Source organism: Pelodiscus sinensis, chromosome 9 (assembly GCF_049634645.1).
Source record: "Pelodiscus sinensis isolate JC-2024 chromosome 9, ASM4963464v1, whole genome shotgun sequence".
NCBI classification, from domain to species: Eukaryota; Metazoa; Chordata; order Testudines; family Trionychidae; genus Pelodiscus; species Pelodiscus sinensis.
The window spans coordinates 21,624,492-21,643,132 of record NC_134719.1 but is presented as its reverse complement, the minus strand read 5'-3'; the positions used below and the strand labels follow the sequence as shown (position 1 = coordinate 21,643,132).

At 41.6% G+C, this 18,641-nt stretch overlaps 1 protein-coding gene across 4 annotated transcripts in view; it reads left to right on the top strand.

The window, feature by feature from the left end:
• NEGR1 (neuronal growth regulator 1) overlaps positions 1–18,641 on the top strand; it is a 694,269-nt gene that overhangs the window by 515,647 nt on the left and 159,981 nt on the right. For all 4 annotated transcript variants that reach the window (XM_006121060.4, XM_006121061.4, XM_075936237.1 and 1 more), the window contains exon 6: positions 8,948–9,068. In XM_006121060.4, the coding sequence (XP_006121122.1) occupies positions 8,948–9,068 (121 nt within the window). The remainder of the gene's footprint in view (positions 1–8,947; positions 9,069–18,641) is intronic.

The window sequence follows — 18,641 nt, the reverse complement described above, 5'->3', positions numbered from 1 at the left end:
TTTCCAGAAAATCATGCCAGTGTAGACGTAGCCCCTTTGTTTTAAGGACAGACCTAAAGCAGACTCCCTGAGGAGTCTTCTTTTGCTAGTCCAGTGGAAGCTGGATTCCTTTGCCAGTCCAGCTGGTGGCTAAAGAGTTGAAATCATGGAGAGCTGAAATCACTGGTTTGGCTGAGAGCCAGACCCACTGCAGCCAGTGGAGTGGCGGCGACCAACAGAGTGGCTGGTGGGAATCACTGGCTGGTGGTGTAACGTGGCACGGAGTGGCGGCAGGTGAGGAGCGACGACCAGCGGTGTGGTGCGGAACAGCAGCAGACGAGGAGCGGTGATCAGCAGCGGCAGCAGGCGAGGAGCAGAGCGTGTGGTAACACAGGACAAGACAGCTGGTGGAGCGTGGCGGAGTGTCGTAAGGTGCCCCTTATCTATCCCGCCACCCCCATTTCTATCCAGGTTGGGAGGTGAAACCCTGCGGGGGAACTTTGGGACTCTGGGTGGCACGGACCAGGGACAGAGATTTTTGGGGTGTCGGACTCATTGGACTTCAGGTGATTCTTAGCTGGGGGGGGGGGAGGGCTTAGCTCATGTTTGGGTTATGAACTCTGTGGTATTTCTCCCAAGTTAATGCCGTATGACTTCTCTCTCTGTTTCATTAAATGTTTCTTTCCTACACTCAGACTCAGTGCTTGCGAGTGGGGAAGCACTGTCTCTCAGAGGCACCCAGGGGTGTGTGAATTTCCCAGATAACTGGGTGTGGGCTCGAGCCGGTTCTGTGTGAGATGGATGCCAAGATATTGAACCAGCCCTGGTTACTGCCAGGCCTACCTGGCAGAAGGGTTACACATACATAGACACACACAATTATATTTTGTATACAAATAAATAATTCCCTGTATTAAAGAGAAAGAATTAGGAGACTACAGTTACATTGCTGTCTGGGGATAAGCATACACCTTTATAATACAGCTTCTTTAGAATGACCCCTCTTCCTCCTTACATAACTTCTAAATATGTCTTTAAATGAATACCATTTCCTTGTAAGTATTGAAATCTCCATAAAGAGATCAATTTTTACTGTGTCTCGCTGAGTATAGCATATGAATGACACCTTTGATTATCTGTAAAAATCTCTATGATTTTCATATTTAGACACCGCTAAGATTTGAAAACTGCTGATGTCTGACTTCCTGTTTCAATGAAGTTGAGAAAACCTGGTGCTTTGTAAGAAAAATATGTTCTTTTGAAACATAAGAGAACAATTTGTTTAACAAAAGAAAAAATGAAAGAAACTCAAATTTCATGAGTATTGCCAAGATACAACAGATACTTTTTTGATATTTACAATTAATTCCATAAAAATGTTTGTTTAATCAGACAGTGTAGTTAATCACACAGGTGAAATTGGAAGTTACTAGCATTGAATGCTAGTATAAAAGTTAATAAATTCAGCTCATAATCATTATGCTCATGCTAGTTATAATAATTTACCGTCCATACCAAATCTTTATAAGCATTGTAATTAAATATAAAATGCACATTAGAATTATAATGAGTAATTAGGGCAACATAACTAATATGCATAAAAGTCCCAAAGCTCATTAAAATGTTAAGACAAAACCTGTTCTAGCTAGAATTTTTGCATATTTTCTGTAACTGTCTAAATGCCTGCATACCTTGTGCATTGTTCTACTTGTTCTTTTATAAATTATCTATTTAAAAACATATTGAAAATGTTTGGTGCATCCCCAAGATTTGGTATTCCCTTACCACATTTCTATTTGGAACATGAGACTCAGAATTTCATTTCTAATGAAATCTCATGTTCTATTTATATATTTTACTAAAAATTAAACCAGATAGGTCTGTGACAAGTGGTTTTTATACATAATTTTTCTATTTTTCTGTTTTATACACTCTGCCCATGGTGCACATATCTAGCTTTAATTATTGTTACTGGAGTTATACATACACATTGAGCAGACAATAGAGTCATGAGCCTTTACTACTAAGCACATGTGATGTTCTTGCTCAGTTGTGATCCTGGGAGTCTTTGTGTAGCATAAAGTGCAATCTTATTATGCCTCAGCCCAGGCTCACACTTCATCCAAAATAGTATTTAGTGCTAGGTTTAGTTCTCCATGCTGTCCAGAAGTAAATCTTGGGCCTTCTACTTTGTTTCAGTTGTGAATGGCAAGAAATAGATGGGAAGTCAGTGCTGAATGGGAAGCAATATGGACCTATAAAAGTACTAAACTAATATTTCTCATCATAAGTCTTAACTTGGCAGCAAGGCAGGAGTACCTTCACAGCCACACATCAGCAGTGCCATTGATACAGAATTAGGGTCTTGTCCTGTTTGACACTTTTATGCCTATATGTGCACTACCACATCTGACTTGTGCAGCATCATGCATTATGTGTACTGAGCAAGAAAGCATGTAGTTGAATTCTGCCTGCCTTCAATGCACTATCAGAGTTTGTGATTAATTTTCATGGTTACACAGCAGAGGATCTGTACAGAATTTGACTCCACTCCATGTGATCATAAAAATGGACGCTTTCCCCAAAATACTTTATGCAGTTCAAACTGTTTTAAAACTGACTTCATTCTCAATTAGTGGAAGTTATTAAATTCTGTTTGTACCAGTAATATCATTATTCCTAGAGAATATAATTCAATAGGCAACGGAGACTAAAAAAAACCTTCACATCCCTCCTACCCTTCCAAAAATAACTGACATCACCAGAATATATAATGGTGTTGGTTACTGCAAAGTTTTGTCTCTTATTTAAGACCTGCACAGCTCATCATGTAGTTGCAAAACTCACGGCAATAAAAACTGTACCGCGTCCTTACTAACTCCCTTTACAAATCAGCCTATCAAAAGGCCTGCAAAAGTAAGCATTCTTTACTGTTTGAATGCTTGATGATGCTTGTACCATCCAATGCTGGCTGTCTCCAGCTACCTCCTTCTAATGAGTTCACAGCTAAGTGTTGCATTCCTTATGAGTCAGTCTGTGCTGATCAGTTTTACTGTGCTTAGTCACTCTTCTTCCGTGATAAACTCAAAAGTTCATCAATAAGACCCCAGTTCAGAACATTATTTAAGCATGTCCATCCTTTTTCAGCAAAGCATTTACACAGATGCTAGAAATTAATCAAGGACATAATTTCCACTGAAATCCTAGTCACTGATGTACAAGGTAAAAGTTGAGCATGTATTCACATGCTTAGCTGAGTAAGAATATACTGGAATCATGAGCTCAGGGAGGGAGAATAGGTCTATAAGCTATATGATGCATATATCAGTGTATAGAAACCCTTTTTTCTTCTTGTTGTTACTTCATTTCAATGCTGATCATTCGGTCTGTCTATGTAATCACATTCATGATTAAATAATCCTTGTGGAATACATGATTTTTATTATTTTCATTTACTGTAATGAAAGTATTAGCTATTCAGTTAGGGTACGTCTACACAGACACGTTATTTCAGAATAATTGACGTTATTTCGAAATAACATAGTGTACGTCTACACAGCAAGCCATTATTTTGAAATAGTATTGAGCTGGAAGACTTCTTACTCCAACTCCTGTAACCCTCATTTCATGAAGAGTAAGGGAAGTAGAAAGAAGAATGTTCTTCCCTCAACTTCCTGCTGTGTAGATAGCGCTAAAAAGCCGAATTAAGCTATTTCAAATTCAGCTATGCAATAGACGTAGCTGAAGTTATGTATCTTGATTCGACTTCTTCCCTGCTGTATAGACGTGTCCTTGATGTTTTTTCTTGTCATAGAAGGAGTAAGAGCAGCACAATGTTCAGGACAATGGACATTGTCCAGGACTATGGACTTAAAAACCCTCATACCTAAACTCAGAGAACTAGTATGTAAGGTCATGTAGGAAGAAAATTTAATTGAAAAATTCATTCAGGAGAACTGGCAGTTTCTCAAAGAGGCAATATTAAAGGCACAACAGCAAAAAGTAGTCACCCTGAAAGCTGCTTTAACTTATGCCAGAAGTGATTTCAATTTCCCTGGTAGCCCAGAATCTGGGAAGCACAAAGGTGGCATTTGCACCTTCTGTGCTGCATCTCTCAGCAGACACTGTACAGGCTCTAGTCCCATGAGGGTTTACTAGATACGTTTTGAATAAAAGTTCACTAGTTTTCACTGCACAAATTAGTATGCATTTCAGTAAAAACATGACACTGATTTTGAATCATAGTAATAGTGCATGTACATTGAGAATGCCTTTTTATTGCAGAGTTGAAAATCTTGTCACTGCCAATTAAAGTGAATGGACAGATTTATTCAGTCCCTGTTATCACAGAGAAGAGACAGTTGGAGATAATGGTGAAAATATAAGAGAAAAAAGATCTTTTGGTGGCCTCTTGAAGATAGTTCATAGTGTTCTATGTGTTGGTATGGAAAACATCCCATCTAAAAATGTACTGTGCTGTGTTTTTATATTAGGTGCACGGCTACCTCCTCATATTCCTAGCATTCAAGTTTTCTCTTTCCATACTCCAAACTAAATATAAAATTGGATGAGTGCTCATATATCTCTGGAATAACATTTTTGGTAAATGGAAACCCAGAGAAATTTTGTCCAAAATTACACAGGAAATCAGTGACAGAATCATTAACAGAAACCAGTTTGCTTATCCAAGTCCCATGCTGTCAAACTACAGTATCTAACTGTCTTTAAGGTTCAAAGATCTGGGACAATGTATGGGATTGCAATACAGAGGCCCATTTCTGGTTACTAGTCTGTGTCAGCAGCTCTTATTATACCGTATATGCTCATTATACTTCATTCACCGTGTCATGATATTTATACAGGTTGAACCTCTCTAGCCTGGCATTCTCTGGTCTGGCAATATCCGTAGCCCAGCAGGATTTTAGTCAGCCAGATGTCCACTTATCAGGGGTGTAGCCCTGTTTCCTGTAGTCCCATAGTTGTGTTTACAGCCACCAATCCTGGTCTCAGTGTTCTGTACAGTTATTTAACTCTGATTTACCTGTAAATGTTTTCTAAGAGCAGTGTAAGTGTTGGTAATGTGGCTAGACAATATTGACCTCCCATGGTTCAGCAAATTCTCTGGTTTGGCACCCGTCAGGTCCTGAAGGTGACAGACTAGAGAGGTTCAAAGGTGAATAAAAGCTGTATAAAAGGTGATAAGTAATATATGGATTGAAATCTAATAACTCACTGATCATTAATATTCTTGCATGATGTATATATGCAGGGTGTATTGAGAAAAATTGATATATGCTAAAATGATTATTAAAAGTGTATTTAAACCAGGTATGTTGAGGGAATGAGTAAATAAGTCTGTCCTAGACAAAGGAATATGTATTTGCTTCTCTGAATAGTCTGGTCTTCATTGCAGGCCTATTTACATTGTAGGTAAATAAAACTATCAAGCTAAAAAAGAAGTAGGGGAGACTGTTTCCAGAAGTGAAGAGAAACTTTATCTGGGCTATGCAGACAGGGAGAGAGTTTGAACCTCAATTGACAAGTAATTGACTTAATTTGTTGTATTACCAGTTTTATCTAGTGAGATGTTTTATGAAAGACTATCGCACACTAGTAAATGCAAAAATGTATGTATTAATGATATATGAGAAATTATGGCTATGCATTAATATTAGGCTTTCCGAGTCTGTGCCCAAACAAAGGGTAAACAACCATGTCCCAAGGAGGCAGGAATATCATAGGTATATATCTGTCTCCTATGTAAAATAAATATGAAATCAAAACAATATAATCTCCATTTACATACTAGGGCAGGGGTGGCCAACCCATTCCAGACGAAGAGCCACAATAGGAGTGGAGACAGTGTGAAGAGCCAGGACAAAGTTGTTGAGCAAAAACATGGCTTTTTTTTTTTGTTTTTTTGTTAACTTTTCCCCAGATCTCCACTGCTATTGTGGCTGAGCAAGCCGCAGGCTTGTGGCTGTGAGGGTGCAGGAGTTTGGGCTGGGATGCATGAGGGGCTCAGGGCAGGGAGGCTGGGAGTATGATGGGCTCAGGACACAGATTTGCAGTGTGTGGATGGTGCAGGAGTGTTGTGGCAGAAGATTGGAGATGTGTGGGTGCAGGAGTTTGGGGATGTGAGAGGCTCAGGACAGGGGGTTCCAGTGTTATAATGCTGCGGCCAGATGTGGGCTTGTTGGCCAGGCTTCATTTTTAAATACAATATTATGTCAAACACAAAATGTTTCGGTGTTGTCTTTATTTATGAGAGGGGCGGGGAGCCTGTTTTGAGTCGGAGTCACTGATCTGACCCACAGAAAAGGCAGTTGGGGCCACACCAGTGAGATGTAAAAAAAACAACAACAACAAAAAAAACAGCTGCTCCAAAACCCCCAAGCCTCTAATGTGGCCCTAACTTTGCTTGTGAGGGCCAGGGACAGGGTGCTGGGGCAGGGTACTGGTGCGGGCTGGGACAGGGTACTCGTCGGGGGGTCTGGCTAGGAGGAGGTGACAGAGACAGCTGGGGCCAGTACCTGGGGATCCCAGGTCTCAGGAAGCATGCTAGCTGCTCTTTCCCTCCCCTCCACTTCCCTCTCCTTCCCCAGAGCCAGGCACACACACCCCTAACCCAATCCTCCCCCCAGAGCCAGGCACCGGCCCCCCTCTCTCCCAATCCCCCTCTCTCCCACACTCTAACCTAATTCTTGGGTCCCAGAGGCGGAGCCGCCAATACAGCCATATGCATCTCCCTCCAGGCACTGAGCGTCCGGCCTTGAGCTGTGCTGACTGGAATGCCGTGCGCACCCCCCGCCCAAATCCAATCCCTCCATTCCCTTCCTCTCCCCTCCCCTTCCCCAGACTTGAGCTAGGCACGGCCCCTTCCCCAGCTCTAACCTAATTCTTGGGTCCCGGAGCTGCCGCTGCAGCTACAGCTACACATCTCCCTCCAGGCCCTCAGGCGCGTGCGCTGAGCAGCCGGCATGCCATGCGCACCCCTTCTCCTCCTCTCCTCTCCCCTTCCCTAGAGCCAGACACCTCCCCTCCCTGCTCTAACCCAATCCCCCTCCCCCACTAACCTTATGCCCAGGTCCCGAAGCCGCCGCTGGCACCGCCACCGCTGCCTGCGCTCAGCAGTGAGCTGCTAGCACGTGCAGGCTGGGACACTGTGTGCGACCCGGCCTGACCTGAGCTGTTCTGAGTTCCATCCCAGTTTCCATCAGGAACCACAATTTTTTTCTTCATGAGCCGCATGCGGCTCACGAGCTGCAGGTTGGACGTCCCTGTACTAGGGAATGGGAACCTGACAGACAGGGAAAACCAGCATGTGAATATTCTGCCTCCTGAAATAAGGTGATTGAATTTTGGCAAATACAAAATTCATTTTTGCATCCATTACTAGACAGGCACAAGGGAACAGAGCTCCTGCAAGCTGAGAAACATTGGTCCTTCTTCAACCAATGTGGGGGAGAGGTTGAAGTCTCTGAGAAGGGAGTATAGATGAAAAACCTGCATAGGAAAAGCTATTTCAGCTCGGTCTCAGAGTCCCAGGCAGCACAATCCGGTCCGGAATTCCCAGCGGGCTGGAGATGGGTTGGGGGAACCTTTCAGTTATCAATTCCCAGTCCCTATCTTCTTCTGCCATCACCCCACCCTCTCCTCTCCAAGGCACCCCATTTTCTGAGGATATGGTTTCAGGAATCATTGAGGGGGGAGCTGGTTCAGTGCAGCAGCAGTTGTGCCTCACCCCCCAAAAAAAACCATTCCTCATGGCAGCAGGAGCTGTAGGGAAGCAGAGCGCAAAAAAGCAAGTTACAGGTTTCACAGATTTATGTTTGTACTGAGAAATGACCCTACTGACATGCAAAATAGCATTATGAAATTGATCAGCCTATGTAAAGAACTTCCTGGTGAACCTTTTGTTTAAAATAGCTGCTCTTTCTTTGGAGTAGTTGGCTATCGTAAAAGATTATGGTCTCTTAAAATGACAAGCTTAGAGCTGAGTGTGATTATGAAAAAGAATGAGGGGGTAGTTGGTTCACATTTATAGATAACTAGTATAAAGCAACATCTGGAAAATTGCTTGGAAAAAAATCATGGAATTTTATTTATAAGTTTTACATTTTGTTCTCTATTTTTAAATATAATTTATATCATCACAAAATGCTTTGAAAATATAAAAAAATTCTAAGGTAAAGGCAATTACTTATCTATTCATGATTTCCCTTTGTAAAACTATTTTTTGTGCACTTTTATGCTTTATAACATTGGATTTTCCTGAAAATTGAGAAATAGCCAATTACGTATCTTTTATCTGTTGTTGCAAACTAAAATATTAATTTTTAAAATATCTCTTTTGTGCAAAAAGAGCTGTAAAAAAAGTAGATTCAGCTACAATGTTTGCATGTATAGTGAATTATGAGAAAAATCAGGCATATTGTGTATAAAAGCTGCTGCTATAGTTGTGAAAGTGAATTCTACCTTTAGCCTGTACAGTCCACATTTTACATTCTTTTGATTTAATCCTGAATTCCTTGGAGAGGTGAAAATCAGAGTCTATGGGCCTTCATACACATTTAGTGCCTGGCATGGTCTCCCCTGTTTTTAGCTGACGTTGTATAAGGTACTTAAGTATTATGTATATCTGTAGGATACCTGTTGGTTTAGGGAAGCATTTAACATTTTTAATAACTCATTTTTTCATATCACGGGGTTATATGCTTGTTGACTGAGATACACAGTTGTATATATAAATAAAGTCTGTATATTATATTTTGCTTTCTTAGATAACTTCTTGTGTATCCTGTTTGAGAAATGTGGTTGAATGTGACTAATCCTGACACAAAAATCAAACAGGAAAATGTAATGTTGATCCATCAGACATGAAAATAACTTCAGGCATCTGTAGAAGAAATGAAAATATAAATCTGTAGTGATATTTCTTTAAGATTTGCGCTTCAATTTTTTCCAGTTGCCCCCACAATTCAGGAACTTAAATCCAGTGGAGTGATGCTAGGAGGTAACGGATTGATACGATGTGAAAGTGCAGGAGTTCCTCCTCCAATCTTTGAGTGGTACAAAGGAGAGAGAAAGTAAGTACACTACATGTATTTATTATATATTTTATACACTGATACCTACCTAATACTGTTCTGCATATTATAAAAAGTCACATGTTAAAAGGAGAGGCATCAATGGAATTTGGTATAGTAATAATGTTCAATTGGTTTACAGTAGAAAAATTATGATGCAACAATAAAATACAGTCAGAGCATAGCTTCTAAGATTGGATCCATTAATGTGTAAAGAAGCATTTAGAAGATGCGGGTAAGTGTATCTTGTGGATAGCTATGGATATCATATGCCTGGTTTTAGATAGGGGACCTATTATTTCATTCCTAATCCAGTCTTCAAAGTCTTGTCAGTATGTCACTTGAACCCATACTCACATGCAAACAGATCAGATGTTTCAGCACAGCTGAGGAATACATGGTGAATCTTTATAACGGTGCATTGAACATTGGAGTGCTCCCTACTAAACCCAATGTCTGCTTATCAGACATAGTGAGGGAACCAAGTTGTGTATGTCAACCAGAGTCACTGAATGAAACAATCCCAGCAGCATGGGAGTCCTGAGAATGAAGGAGCTACTGGGACAAGGCATCATCACAATCTCTATGGACATGGGTGGGCAATAAGATGGAAGTAGTTTGCCAGAGTTAGCTCCTGGAGGACAGCCACCACTTTATTTACCTGTGCCTCCAAAGGTACGGGTTCTTGCAGCTCCCATTGGTTGTGGATCGCCATTCCTGGTCAATGGGAGATGTGAGAAATGGCATGAATAGGGACATTGTTTCCCGCTCTCCCATTGGCCAGGAACGGCACTCTACAGCCCATAGGAGCTTCAAGCAGCTGTATCTGTGGAGGCACAGGTAAATAAAGTGGCAGCAACCTGCCAGGGGCTAATCCTGGCAAATCACATCCAGCGTGCAGTCTGGTTATTGCCTACCACTGCTTTACCTAACTGAGAATCTGGCCCAAGGTTTATTTTTCCTCATCTCACACACTGAAAATCAATAAAGTATTTTTCATATTTCTTTTTAGTCAGTTGCATTTTTAGATCCTTAATGTTATCTCAGTTGAGTATCCTGCCCTTCTGGGGAACCTTTATTTGTTTAAAAACATCTGCTTTCATTGAAATAATCTGTTTTTACCACTTTTAGGTTTATATAAAAGGTTATTTTTACAAAGGTAACTATTGGGGCAAATTTATGTTGTCAGTGTCTGTTTAAAGCATGTGCACAAGGGAACAACATGAATGTTCACCTTAGCTTTTGGAATTTCATGATTTGTAAGGGCTTACTTTCTCAACTTTAACTTAGCATTAATGCTGGGATTTATCACAGAATATGAATGAGCATTCTTCTTGTAAACAATTTGTCAGAACATTTCTGACTAGCCAACTGTTCTTCTTTAGATTTGTTCCCCTATGGGAGAGTTAGCTGCTCCCTTTCTTCAACAACTTTACAGAATGGTCATGAATTCCATACTTAGAAGGTCTGCAAAGTTGTTGTTTTTTTAATATGGTGCATCTGAAACGGTAGCAAAAAAATTATCTTATCTTGAGAGAGCCACCTAAATTCTTCTCTCAAAGGTCCACATTTTATTTCTTCCTCTTTATATACAAAAACACTACTATTTTGTAAAAGATTTTTGTTTTGTTTTGTTTTACAAGCACCGCTTCAGTACTGTTTGTAATATACATTACAGAGTCTGGACTCAACTGGAGACTCCTAATTTGATGTTAGTAGTATCCATTTAATGCATGGATTTGACTGATTCCCTTATTTTTATGTATGAACTCAGTTTCATGAGATCAGTAAGGGTATGTCTAGACTACAGGCTTACGTCGACATAAGTTTTGTCTGCAGAATCTGTCGACAAAGCTTCTGTCGACAAAGAGCATCTAGACTACATCCAGTTCTGTCGACAAAGCAAGCTGCTTTGTCGACATAACAGTGTGGACGCAAAAGACAGTGTTGATGCAATAATGCCTTCTATCGACAGAACTCTGTCGACAAAAGACATTATTCCTCGTAGAATGAGGTTTACATACGTCGACAAAACTGCTGAGTTTTGTCGACGTTATGTCGACATAACTCAAAGGCAGTGTGGACGCAGGTATAGCTTTGTCAACAAAAGTCCACTTTTGTCGACAAAACCCTGTAGTCTAGACACACCCTAAGACACAACAGGCAGTGCATTTCAGGACAATAAAGTCATTGTCTTCTGTCTCTTGTTTCAGTTATAAGATCACCTGAGGCTTATTTTAATCACCCAGAAATGTATTGCTTAGTATTTGTTAATACATGCTTATGTTAAATCTCATAGTATATAGTATTTTTGTTACAGTGTTTTATATAGGCACACTGCAGATCCTGAGCATTTGCAATGATAGTATCTCTTAACATTGCAAAACCTTCCCGATTGCAAGAAAGTCACATTGTTTTTACTCCTACATCGCTGTGTTTTCCAATATTGCCCCTGCAAGTATCATCTTTGGAAGATGAAAAATCTATTCAGCACTATGCTGGTAAAGCCAATTCCCTGCTGTACCACAACTGAGAAATGTCAGTTTCAAAGGCAGTTCAGGAAAAGACTGCAAAGTGGTGAGCGGATTATTTATAGGCATGGCTGAAGTCACTTGCAGGAAATGTTAAGGTCCAATTCTCTTCTTTGTGAAGTCAATGGAAACTCTTCAATTCCCCACCATGAGAACTGCATTGAATCCTAAATAAGTGCTGAGTGTTGGGGTATTTTGAAAAAGACCTAAGAATATCTGTGTCTGATATAACTATGACTGTAGAATCTACAGACTTCCCTTTTCAGTGCTCTAGGCACACTGGCATCCAAATTACAGTCCATTTAAAAACAAAAACAAAACAACCATCACAACATAAAACACACTAGTTAACAAAGATTAAAAGTTGCAAAACACATTGTATCCCATCAATAAGTACCACTCAAACCCCAACCCATCTACCCTTCACAAGTATCTTTTCAGAAGGACACTTCATGCTCTAAAGATCAACAAGTTCAACCTAGTTTGTATCCAGGTAAGGAGTAAGTCCAAGTGTGTCATGATCATGAGAGTTAGCCAGCATCCTGGGGTCTGAGGATATGTCTACACTAGCCCCCTAGATCGAACTAGGGAGGCTAATGAGGGTGACTGAAATTGCAAATAAAGCACGGGATTTAAATATCCCACGCTTGATTTGCATGTTCCCATCCAGTCGCCATTTTAGAAATTGACTAGCCTGAAGTAACTGCCCACATCTACACGCTGCAGTGAAACAGGATTCCGAAATAAAGCCCTAACTTGAATTAGCTGGGATTCCTCCTGCAATGAGGTTTACCAGCTAATTCGAGTTAGGGCTTTATTTCAGAATCCCGTTTCACTGCCGTATGTAGATGCGGGCAGTTACTTCGGGCTAGTCAATTTCTAAAATGGCGACCAGATGGGAACATGCAAATCAAGCGCAGGATATTTAAATCCCACACTTCATTTGCAATTTCGGTTGCCCTCAGTAGCCTCCCTAGATTGATCTAGGGGGCTAGTGTAGACATACCCTAAGGGGTTAAATATGTCCCTTACCTAAACCAGATGGCAGGCAGCCAATAGAAATGTAGGTAGGAAATTCAAACTGGGACAAAGGAATTTTTGGGTTTTCACCTCCTTTGTCTCTAGGGAGGTTTCTCTCCAGCTATTGAAGGGGACAGGATGTGGTCCTCTAAGAAAATACACTTCACAGTCTGGAAGTAGGATAAAGTTTAGATAAATCCATTAGGTTTTATCATTTGGGAAATGGGATCTGGTCTGTGCATTTAAAAATGGGTTTTGCTCTCCTTTGTAACTAAGTTCCTGGCCCACGGTAAATTTCTCTTCCATGAGTATATTACTTTGTTACTCTTCCATCTAGTCATTATGCTTGCAACAGGAATATTGTGATGATAATAAAATTTCTTTCTCTTTTCTTTTATTAACCTGGTATTGGTTAATTTTTGTGTCCTGGTTTGTACTTCAGGGGTGAGATTTCCCAAGTAGTCTCGCCTTGGTTGCTTTATTAATATTTGGGTGGTGGCAGTGGACATTCTATCCCCAAAATCTAGGTTGTTAAGATTTTAGGGGGAAGTTTTATACCAAAGCCTGGTAGGTAAGGTTTTGGGGTACTTTTGCTGGCCCCTACTTCTGCATTTATCATACCAGAGTGTAAAAAAGCCTTTACACAAAACATCTCAAGGAAATTTCCCTTTTTTATAGGCCAAGGGATCTCCTGTTCAAGCACCATACTAATCTCAGCTGGAGCAGATGGGACAGGGAGACACACAGTCTCTCATTCAGTCAGGTCTGAGACCAGTGGTGGGAAATTACTGGCCCACAGACTGCACCAATTCGCCAGAATTTTCTCCTAATGAGCTACCACTGCTTTGTTTACTTGAGCCTCCGAAGTTACAGCCACTTGAAGATATCATTGGCCGCAGATCACTGTTGCCAGCCAATGGGAGCTGTGGGGAGCAATATCATGATCTGTGCCACTTCCCCATTGGCTGGGAATGGCAATCTGTGGCCAGCAAGAGCAGCAAGCATCTGTACCTGCAGAGGCACAAGTAAATAAAGTGGAGGCGGCCTGCTAGGGGCTAACCCTAGCGAACTGTCTCTGGCTTATTGTCTATTCCTGTCTTAAACCATTTAGAGCTTCATCTGACAATACCAATACCTTAAATTCCACCAGGAAGCCAGTACTCACATACTGTAGATCCCAGAGCACTGATGAATGTGCCAAACATGAGATGTGCCAATTAACATATAGGACCACACATTCTGCAGGAACATTCAACTCCTGAATTAATTGAATTGGTCTGGGAAACTCCTGCAGAGTTCAGCTACATGAAATTTTTCAGACAAAACTTTGTCTTGGAGAAAAATGTAGATTGTGGCCTGTCAAAATATTTTGGAAATTTGTTGTGAATTTGCTAATTGGTTCAGTTGAGGAAAAACAAGAAAAAATGCTGAAAATATTTTGTCTAAATATTTTCTAAATGAAATGTTTAGACTTACTGATTCAAATCATTTTCATTTTAAATTTTACTTCAAAGTTATTGCATTTTTGTAAATTAAAATATATTGGTAACATAAGGTATGTCTACACTACAATGTTAGTTTGAACTAACAGACGTTAGTTCGAACTAACATTCATAGGCGCTACACTAGCGCTCCGTTAGCTCGAATTTAATTCGAACTAACGGAGCGCTTAGTTCGAACTAGGAAAACCTCATTTTACAAGGACTAAGCCTAGTTCGAACTTACTAGTTCGAATTAAGGGGTGTGTAGCCCCTTAATTCGAACTAGTGGGAGGCTAGCCCTCCCCAGGTTTCCCTGGTGGCCACTCTGGCCAACACCAGGGAAACTCTATTGCCCCCCTCCCGGCCCCGGACTCCTTAAAGAGGCACGGGCTGGCTACGATGCCCGTGCCAGGTGCAAGCCTGCCAGCACCCAGCCAGCAGACCCTGCACCTGGCACGGCACAGAGCCACCCACCTGATGTCCCCCAGCCCACCCCCTCTTCCCGGGACCAGGCTGGCGGCTCCCGGGAGCTTGCCCGGGACCGCAAGAGGCGGGCACATTCCTGGGCTAGTGCAGACATCGTGGACCTCGTCCACGATCTCCGCACTAGGCACAGGAAAGTGGCTGGCTAGAGCAGGAGAGCTGCCAGCCTGGCCACCCAGGAGCAGGTATGCATGAAAATCAAGGGGGTACACTGAGACCCCCCCGACCCTGAGCCCTGAGCTTACAATGGGTCAGACCAAAGGTCCATCTAGCCCAGTAGCCTGTCTGCCGACAGCGGCCAACACTAGGAACCCTGGAGGGGATAGACCGAAGACAGTGACCAAGCTATTTGTCTCATGCCATCCCTCTCCAGCCTTCCACAAACTTTGGGCAGGGACACCACTCCTACCCCCTGGCTAAGACTACTCCATGGACCCAACCTCCATGACTTGATCTCATTTCCCTTTAAGCTCTGTTCTAGTTGTAGCCTTCACAGCCTCCTGCAGCAAGGAGTTCCACAGGTTAACTATTTGCTTTGTCTAGAACAACTTTCTCTTACTAATTTGAAGCCTGCTACCCATTCCTTTCCTTTGGTGTCCTCTAGTCCTTCTTTATGGGAACTCATGAAGAACTTTTATGAATGCACCCTCTCCACCCAACCCCTGCTTTTAGAGACCTCTATCCTGTCCCCGCTCCATCTCCTCTTTTCTAAGCTGAACAGTCCCAGTCTCTGTAGCCTCTCTTCATATGGGACCTGTTCCCAACCCCTGATCATGTTAGTTGCCCTCTCCTCTCCCAACCTTTCTCTTCCCCTCTCCCACCTCCTTTTCCCAGTCTCCCCCAGTTTTGTTCAATGAAGGCAGAGTAAATGTTGGAACAAACGTTATCATTATTTTGTACATCAGGAAGGGGGGCTAGGGAAGGGTAAGTGGAAGGAGGTGAGGGAGGAATGGGGTACGAGCCCCCGATGGGGAGGACTGGGCTGGCTCTGCGGGCTTCTGGGGGTGGAAGCTCTCCTGCAGCCCCCCAATTGCCCCCTCTCCCCAGATGGCAGCCTGCGGCAAGTGCAGCCGGTCTGATGGCCGAGTGCTGTGATGTGCCCAGTGTGGGCACTCCAGGCACTCCAAGCCAGGACTGCTTTGCAAGCGGAGCACCCCTGAGAACTGTCTGTCCGGGGTGGGGGTCGGGTCCCTTTAAGCGCAGCCCTCGGCTAGCCTGAGACAGCATCTCCACGCTCTAAGTCCTCCTCTGATGCCCAGCCGGCACTGCTTCCGGCCATCCTTAAGCCCTGGTCAGGGTCCACTCAATGTGGACATGCTAGTTCGAATTAGCAAAACGCTAATTCGAACTAGTTTTTAGTTCTAGACGCGTTAGTTCGAATTAGCTTAGTTCGAATTAACTAATTCGAACTAAGTTAGTTCGAACTAACTCTGTAGTGTAGACATACCCATAATGTTTTAGATTGAACAAAATATTTCATTTTCATTACCAGAAAAAAATATTTATTTTATTTTTTGGGTCATTTCTGGTTGACCCAAAATAAAAAGCAAAATATTTTCTGAATCTTCATTTTTGGCCACTGAACTGAAAAATCAGCTATACACAGCTCTGTTTGATAACAAGTTTTTCATGAGATTTCCTTTAGTTGTACTTTAAACCTCATCTAAAACCCCGCATGACAAAATTGCATAAAAATAGGGACTGGATGGATTTGCATAGGATTTATCAATGCATTTCAAAATCTCAAAATAAGGTTTGTTTTGAGCTTGGCCCTGGAACATTAAAAAGATTTTTTGTTGGTGGAGGTCAGGTGTGATTTTTTTTGTTTTACCCTAGTGATTCATATTGGCACATTTTTAATTTTGTTTACAGTATAGGGCTGAACTGTTATGAGAGAGAGAGCCCTAAGGTCTTTAATCTACAAATATTAATTCCATTAAAACTGATAAAGTAAACAAAACATACATTTCAAATAACCTAATCAAAATTAAAATCATTATAATAGTCTAATATATTATAATAACATTAATTTCTTGAAATATAAGACCAAAGATAAATACTTCTTGGGGCTAGTACTGATGCATGATCTTCAGAAATCTGTTTCTAGGTATAATATCTGGAATAACAGTTGGAGCTTATTATACTGGAAAGCTTTAAGTGCAATACAGCAAGGTTAACAAAAAGATGATGAAACTGCATTTTCTCAAAAGCGCAGTTGCTCCCTGAAAAATGACTTGGTAAAAATGGCTGTAGTTATTTTATTGGCTAAGATATATTGTTGTAAACAAAAATTACAATGAATAGGTTTTGCAAACACCACACAATGCTGTGGAATGAGGGTCCTAAAACTGAAGGCAATATGAACCTTAATTTCCATGGGAGGCATTGTGATATATTAGGGTATGTCTACACTACCACCCTAGTTCAAACTAGGGTGGTTAATGTAGGCAACCGAAGTTGCAAATGAAGCCTGGGATTTGAATTTCCTAGGCTTCATTTGCATATTGCCGGGAGCCGCCATTTTTAAATGTCCACTAGTTCGGACTCCGTGCCCGCGGCTACACGCGGCATGGACTAGGTAGTTCAGATTAGGCTTCCTATTCCGAACTACCGGTACTCCTCGTTCCTCGTTCCAGGAAGCGAACTAGCGGACATTTAAAAATAGCGGCACCCGGCAATATGCAAATGAAGCCCGGGAAATTCAAATCCCGGGCTTCATTTGCAACTTTGGTTGCCTATATTAACTACCCTAGTTCGAACTAGGGTGGTAGTGTAGACATACCCTTAGAGTCTTGGACTGGATCCAGGAGACCTGGGCTCTCTTCCTGGCTCTGTCTCTGGCCTGTTGGATGACCTTGTACAAGTGCAACTTTGACCCCTCCATGCATCAATTTCCCCATTTTTAAAGTGGAAATAATAATAATGACCCTTCTTTGTAAAGTTCTTTAAATTACACTGATAACAAGCATTTATACCAAAGCTAAGTAGTTTTATTATTATTTATTTAAAAGGAAATCTTTCTAGTCCTATTGTTGCAGAAAATACTTTTCTAAATTTGCACCATGTTAACCAGTGCAGTGCTGTATCCTGGTCTGCAGAGAGATAATGTCTATACGTTTACTCCTCCTCAGAGCTTTGTCAGACCATGGTAGAGTATAATTAATGAGAATTTGATCAATTTTAGTGTTTCTCTTAAGAAACCTGGATAAAAGTAATGAAACTATCTTCATCTGCTGCATGTGCTGCTGATTATGAAAGTTATGAACCTCCATCAGATACAAGCACTGAAGATATTTGTTGAAAAAGAGGATGAGAGTAGAGTAGGAAGAAATGTTTGAGTAGAAGGGCATTTAAGGTAAAGATGGAAAGCTCATTTTCCTTTCCATCAGCTTTAGAGAAATGAAACTTCAGATTTCTCAGACACATTTGCTTGCTTCATACAAATTATGTAGACCCTAAAAAGATCTAAAGGCAGTATTCTGGAGTACCCCCCTTTCCTGGGAGAGCTGGGCTTATAGTCAGCTGAATATCATCCTAAAATAAGTTCTATAGCTCCCACAGAATTTTAGATTTGATACAGAAATTATTGGTGAAATTCCATGCCCCACTGTAAATGGTGCCCAGCATCTAATTTCCCCAGTAGGCTCCATTCCCCAATCATAATTTCACATCCAAAAGAGTGGTAAAGTGAAGAGTAAGGTACAAGAGGAAATTCAGAGAACAGAGGAGCAGGAAGTGGCAAAAAGAGTTAAGAAGTATAGGTTTGGGAAAACCACCCTTAGGAGAGACAGGAACTGAGAGTAGCTGTGAAAGCTGAATGGGTGTGATAGATGGAGATTTGGAGAGGGGAACAGCTATGGGGATGGGTTGGAGGTCACTGAAGTTCGGGTAAGTGGGGAAATGAACAGGGAGAGAGGGATTCTGGGACACTGATGAGTCTAGTAGACAGTAGGCAGAAAAGGGTGAATACACAGAAATGGAACCTAGTGGACCAAACTGGAGGAAACACAGAAAGGGAGGTGAGGGGAACAACGGGAGGCAAGACACCTGAAAAGATG